The 7,500-nt window shown below is 33.7% G+C and overlaps 2 protein-coding genes across 2 annotated transcripts in view; both read right to left on the bottom strand.

Annotated features, from left to right (window-relative positions):
* LOC119585283 (titin-like) overlaps positions 1-7,500 on the bottom strand; it is a 227,341-nt gene that overhangs the window by 13,473 nt on the left and 206,368 nt on the right. The gene's annotated exons all lie outside the window — the stretch shown is intronic.
* LOC119592149 (zinc finger protein 19-like) lies at positions 5,541-6,262 on the bottom strand. The gene has a single exon (XM_037940975.1). It carries the CDS (start codon positions 6,092-6,094, stop codon positions 5,642-5,644), a length of 453 nt encoding a protein of 150 aa, XP_037796903.1. The 5' UTR covers positions 6,095-6,262; the 3' UTR covers positions 5,541-5,641.

Here is a 7,500-nt window from a genome sequence, read left to right as displayed (position 1 = left end):
GATACACTCGGACAAGCAAACCAGTCGCAAGTGCCACAAGTCCATCGTTTACCTGACGGAATTCCAGAAATACAGAAGTTGCCACCTCCTGCCGCCAAAGAAAATACCAAAAAGCAGGAAGATTCAACAGTAGTTCGCTTAATCAAATCCACGTTGGCGGACCTTCGCATCCTGAAACACGCAAGAGCCCTTGTCATCGCCCTCAGCATAACATTCACCCTCAACGCCAACGAGAACTTCTTAAACATCCTGCCCTTCGCCATGCAAGAGGCCGGCCACAGTCTGCATGACGTAGCAACAGGCGTCTCGGTGGCAGCCTTGTGCGGCATGCTGATCCGCGTCGTCGTGTCGCCGCTCACGGACTTGCCCAAGTTCAACATGAGGGGTTTCTTCATGCTTGGCAGCCTCGTAGTCGCCCTTTCAATGATAGGTAAGCAACATTTTTTGTTTTGACTTCCCCACCATGAACTATTTCGTTTGAAAAGTTTGAAGACATCCCATAATTTGATAGACCATCATATGAATATTTATGGATATGCAATGCGTATTCTGGTAAAGTTCTGTTAGAAGTGTTCAAGACAGTAAATGCACTTTTCCACTTTTCTTAACATTTATCCAATACCAAAAAGTGCACCACATACCTAGCCTTCTCTCTTTCACCGAGTATTGCTAATAATTTACACGGGAGGGACGTCCCGTACCATTTTCTTCCGGATTTCTCCTGTCATCCTAAAGTTCCCATACATCCCACAGCGTTTACACAAATGGAGGATGTCTTGTGGCTGACAGTTGTACTAGGAGTGTGGGGCATCGGCGTAGGTATCATCATGAGCATCTACGTTTTGATAATGATCGACTACATGGGACTGGACGACTTCGTGCCGACGTTCGGGGCGACGATGCTCGTTGTCTCTTTTGGTTACCTCATCATCGGCCCTATTCCAGGTAAGTACGGGCTGCGTGCTCGTGTTCGTGTGACAGCGAGGGGTCAAGAATGCTAAAATGAGCGTAATAAAGGAGTAAGCATGTAGTAAATGACCCGATCTGGTTATATGGTAGAGCAGAGCCAAGCGGCTTCGGTGACGCCAGAGGCTCGCCAATTTTGGAGGTCGAGACTGCAGAATGGTTAGACAACAGTACCGAGGGCAGAGGAGTATATATATAAAAGAAAATAAAAGATATTTATGAAATAATTCTTTATTTATAAAAACGTAAAATATAAAAGCATAAATAAAAATGAACTTTGAATATAAACAATTATAAAAATCCAAATAAAATCGGTAAAGGTTGTCTGCTTGGCAGCCAAGCTTCAACGACGCACCTTGCCCGGGGTGTGGGCGAGTCGTTTGAGGGCGAATGGCCAATTCGACCCTCAAGTTAACCCATCTCCTCATGCAGGGGAGCCTCGACATATACAGTACGTGTGATGTACAGAGCAAATATCTCGGAGTGGGCGGTCCCTAACACGCCCAACAAGTTAATGCCGTAATTCTTCATCCCTACTATCTTTACATTTGTCTTAATAGACAAATGTTGATAGTAGTTTGTCATTGCAACAACATTAGTAAATGGTTGTAATGGTTATATACCGCTACTAAATTAGAGGCATTTATTGTTAGTAGCAGAATACTTGATTATTCCTTTGATCTATCAAATACCAGATGATTAGAAAACAACGTATTTTAAACTAAATGAGACAGTTCATCCAGTTAAAAGGAAAAATAACGTAACCACGTATTGCCACTTAACCCCACGTGCAAAATTAATGTTCAGTATCCCTTTTCAAAATATCAAATCTGTCTGTCCAAAAGTAACGACCCCAAAATTAATGACTCCACTCGTCTTCCCTCACAGGTTATGTCCGCGACGCCACAGAGAGCTACACCGCCAGTATTAGTTGTCTCGCGGCCATGATGGTGGCAAACTTCATCCTTTGGGCTCTCATGCCTCTGGCCGTTTCTTGGGACAACAGGAAGAGCAAACCTGACCTTCACCTGCCTTGAGTCTTTCTTACGGAGAGCTTATTTTGTGTTCGATCATTTGTTAGGGGAAGCACCCTTTGTCACAGATCATTTGCTAAGGATAGCACCCTTTGTTACCAATTATTTGTTAGGGATAGCACCCTCTGTGCCACTGATTATTTGTTAGGTATAGCACTCTTTGTTACCAATCATTTGTTAGGGATTTAGCACCCTTTTTTACCAATCATTTGTTAGGGATAACATGTTTTGTTATCAATCATTTGTTAGTGATATCACCTTTTGTCATTTATCATTTCTTTGGGAAAGCACCATTTGTTATCTATCCTTTGTTAGGAATAGCATGTTTTGTTATCAATCATTTGTCGGGGATAACTTCACTGAGCTTTTAATATTTTTTATTGTTTTTAAGTATATATCTTAAGGGATAGTTGCAGGATCCATACTTGTTTTTTACTGTATACGTTCTCTGACACAGTGTAGCCCGTCTCATGTCATCATTGTACTAGATTCGATACATGTTACAATTTATCACAATATATCGCCCATAGTCATGTTCACTGCTCTATACAGATAAAGCACAAAGTATTAGTACTTTGAGATCACTGTATTTGAGGGTGATTGCTACTTCATGAATTTTGATTTTACTTATTTTGAATTTGTAACTTAAAAAAAAAAAAAAAAAAAAAAAAAAAAAATATATAAAATATATAAAATATAATATATATATGATATATATATATATATATAATTTGTATGTATGTATATATGTAAATTTTATTATATAATATATATTAATATATATATATATATATAAAATATAATTATATATACATATATATAATATATATATATATAAAATTATATATAAAATATATATAAGTACATATATAATATATATATATATATAAAATATATTATATATTACATATATACATATACATATATATACATACATATATATACATATACATATATATATACACATATACATATATATACACATATACATATATATACATATACATATATATACATATATATATACATATATATATACATATACATATATATACATATACATATATACATATATATATATATATATATATATATATATATATATATATATGTATGTATGTATGTATGTATGTATAGAAAATCATTATTTGGTTACAACAACAATCAAATTGTTTGATTCCATGTACTTATATGCAATAAATTAATCATTTAGCACAGCTACCAGTGTGAGAATATATTTACTGCACAAAATCGCAGACTAACCATCTGTATACATACATACTTGTGTGGGTGTGGGTGGGTGGTTGTACATGCACATATGTGTGTCAGTGTCTTTGCTTGTTTTCCTCCAGTAAAGACAAAATATGGCTTATAAAGACAAGCCAGTTCATGCACAAAAATACTAATGGATCATCCATGTTCTTTTTTCACTAAATGCTAAATATCTTGTAAATTTTGTAAATGGTTCTAATTTGAAGATATTTACAATTTTAGCAAAAAGGATTGCATCTGTAGGTTTAAAATTACTTATGAAAAATATGTTGATTTAAAACATAAACAAACAGAGCAAAAAAAAAGCGTATCATTTCCTTTTTGCATGCAGAACACATCCTTCACAAGAGCTACAAGGGGCATATGCCCCTTGTACCTTTGTGGAGGATGTGTTTCTGGTGTTAAACTGGCATACCATTCATACTGTACTTGAAGACAGGAAATGGGATTTGTATGCTTATGAATCTAGCCAAAAAATAAGTATGACAGCAGAAGTAAGAAGTAGGGTTATGCTTGCCCAAATTTATAAAATCAGACTTCGGCTCTTGTTTAGTTTGCATAATAGCAGGTATGACATTAAATTTCCCCTTTTGTCTAGAGCATTTTTTTCCCCCTTTTATTATCTTGTTTTCCAGAATATATGAGGGTATTCTCCAAAAATACTTGATTATATTAGAGACATAATGGATGATGATGTGTTAACAAAAGTAAAATAGGATTAAAAGTTTAATGCAAAAGATTAGCACTGTGGGCAAGCAGTTTGTGCCCCTGAATGATTAGCTGATCTAATTTAAATTGAAAGCAATCAAATCTTTTGGTTGAGTTGTAGAAGAATTAACAGGTAGAATACAGTTGAATTTGATAGTTGTCTATGACAGTGACATAAGCTCTCAGCCAAAAAGGTGTCTTAAAAAAAAACACACACACACACAAAACAACACACACACACCCCACACACACACACACACACTCTCACTCACACACACTCACACACACACACTCACACACACACACTCACACACACACACACACCACCCAACACACACGCATAACATACATATATTAAACAACTGTGTTTATGACACTATGAACTTTCTACATTCCTGAATAAATGGGGTAGTTTTTACTATTACTCAAAATGAATAGATAAAACTGTATTTTTTTTTTAAGAACTTTAAATTTACTATATAATATTTTAGAATAATTTTGGTTCTTTGACCTTTTATTAAAATACTGTATTAGAATGTAAGAATTTATCTATAAATGAAAAAACATCATTTTTTAAAATTTCTATTTTATTCTTATTTTTCACAATGGCATTATCCCTGATGTTAATTTGAAGGAAACTCGCTATACCATTAAATTGTTCTAAATGACAAACAATAATAAATAAGTTATTGTGAATTATTTTGATCTTGTATTTCTGCTAACCCCTTACAATTGAATCTGGTTGCCAAATTGACAAACATTTGTTTGTGAACATTACTCTATCATTTTTTCTTGTTTAGTTTAAATATCACACTGAAAATCAAAAAAATATTGATTATTATCAAATTTGTAGCTACCTAAAATCTATATACTAAAAGTTACAAGGAACTGATTACTTAAAGTTTAAAATTTTTTTATGGCATTTTGCATGGGAATGTAATTTCACAATATATTTAAAAAATTTAGGTATGCACATACAGTCTTATAAATTGTCCATTACATTCATTTTTATAAAATTCATCTCTAATAAAACACTAATGTAAAGCAGGAAATGTTGGTGCCGTTCAAATTAATATAATATATAAATAAAAATTTCATGGAAACTATATACTTATATTATGAATAAAAAAAAAAAGTTAAAAAGGATAGTCATATAGGACTTATATCTTTTGGGAGAAATCCAAGCATATTCTAAGTCACTAACTTTTTCAAATAACTTTAAAGAGATCTCATTCTAAACTTAAAGACAGATCTAATACTGTCTAATGTCTTTCACATTCTGCTGAAATATGTCAAGGAGAAAACATATTTTCAGCTAATAACAAAGCAAAGTATGTGCCCCTGAGATAAAGAGAACATGTAATTCCTAAATATTTCTCATGTCTATTACTAATGTTAAAAAATGTACCAAGTCATTAAAATATACAAATCCTAGTAAGTCTCCCCTTTTTACTTCCTTTTTATGTTAGTTTAAGAACAGCTGTATTATGCCCCTGGCTTGATGCCTTTTGAGACTCCTAGAGTTTGAAATTGTCACTGCAGACAGCACATGCAATCTGTAAAATAGCTGAGGACCTCTACCTTGCCCTGGATGCATTTGGTTCGTAGGAAACTGATTGTAATTTCCACTATTATAGCTATTGTTACCAAAATTTGTACAGTCATTCTCGGGCGTGGTGTAACCTCATATGGCTATTCAGATCAATGCGTCCATTGAAACTCATCCCACAAACATGACACGTGAAATTCTTCTCTCCTACATGTACAGCCATATGTTGCTCCAGGTAAGCTAAGGATGGGAAAGTTGAAGTGCATAATTCACATGCTATTGTAGCACATACTGCATGAGAGTTTGACTCTCCTTTTTTTGCCAAAGCAGCATTATTAGTTTGACTTGGCAGAGTATGGTCTTTCTGGGTTTCAACAGAGCTATTTGACATGGATGCATCATGAACAGTGTTGGTTTCAACAGGTATTGAATAGTTGCCTTTTTTAGAGATCTTTACACTCATTTGAACCAGCAGTCGCTTCAAAGTTACTGACATCAAAGGTAATTGATGAGGTAGACTGCATTTCTTCATGAGGAACATCAACATCATGGGCCCTTTTCGCATGTATTATCATATATTTACGTTCTTCAAATCCTGAGTTGCAATGTGGGCATATGTGGGGCTTAGGTTTATGAAGCATTTTTTTGTGTTTGTTTAAAGCACTACGACTTGAAAAGTTTCTTTCACATATATCACACACAGGCTTAATGCCATCTGTTGCATGTGATGCTTGGTGGGGCTTTCAACTTACTCTCTGTCTGGCACACCTTGCCACAGACTTCACAGGTAAAAGGCTTGACCCCCACATGTAATTTCATATGTGTATCTAGCTGCTCACTAGTGCTGAACTTCTCTCCACAACTGACCACTGTACATGTGAAATGAAGAGACTTTGTCCTGTGTTTTTTGGTATCCCTGATGTCTGAGGCAGAAGAAGAAGGTCTTTTCTGAGACAGTGAGGTAATAGCCATTATAACCATTGGCTGAAGGTGAGAGGTCTCGATCAGTAAAATCCCTGTGACTTGTTGGGCCCTGAGCACAGTAAAGTGGGAGCATGTATTCATCGCGTGGAATCATACCTTGATTTGGGTTTCGTGAGCCATTTGCCCAAAAAAAGAAATACAGTCTAAATCTCTTTTCAAAGTTTTTCCTTATGAAATAGACCCTTTTCTTCATGTATGTATATGCATTTTCAGTCATACTCCATGAAGCTAATCATCATAAAACCTGCCCAAATAAATCAATTTTACTCTTTAATTTTGGTTTTGGAAAACACTTAATACAGTTGCAGTTATAATAGAAATAGTATACTACAGTGTAGTTTTGTAGTAGGTTAGTAAATCTGTTACAGCTGCTATAACTATAGATGTATTAAGAATAATACATTTTCAAAGTAGTGACAATAGTTGCATTGGTAACAGTAGTAAAAAAAGGAAAAAACATTAATTATAACAGAAACAGCAGTAGCACTATTAATATCAATAGGTGTAACATTTGTAACAAAAGAAAAACCCCCATTAATCATTATTACCACTGATAATAGTAGCAGCAGTAGTAGTAGTACTAGTAAATGATAGTAGAGATAGTAATATTATTACTAACTTTAAAAGGGATTATTTGTAAGTAATGACAGTAGTACTATTATATAAATATAGTAGTATCACTAGTAGTAATAATGGTCCACAGTAAAAGTAATAATAGGGTATTCTATATGTATTTGCAACATGAAAATAACAGTAATCTTAGACAATTATTCAAAAACAAAAAAAGTATATAGTATTTATTAGAAAAGAAATATGCCCAAAACATATTTTTGCTTTGCAATCAAGTCATACTAAACTAATGATGATGATATATTATTTAATAATTTTACATACATACAAATTTTATATCTATATATATATATATATATATAAAATATATAAATATATATATATATATATATATATAATATAATATAATATTTGATA

This window comes from Penaeus monodon, chromosome 3 (genome assembly GCF_015228065.2).
Source record: "Penaeus monodon isolate SGIC_2016 chromosome 3, NSTDA_Pmon_1, whole genome shotgun sequence".
Lineage (NCBI taxonomy): Eukaryota > Metazoa > Arthropoda > Malacostraca > Decapoda > Penaeidae > Penaeus > Penaeus monodon.
This window is presented reverse-complemented; position numbering and strand designations above follow the sequence as displayed.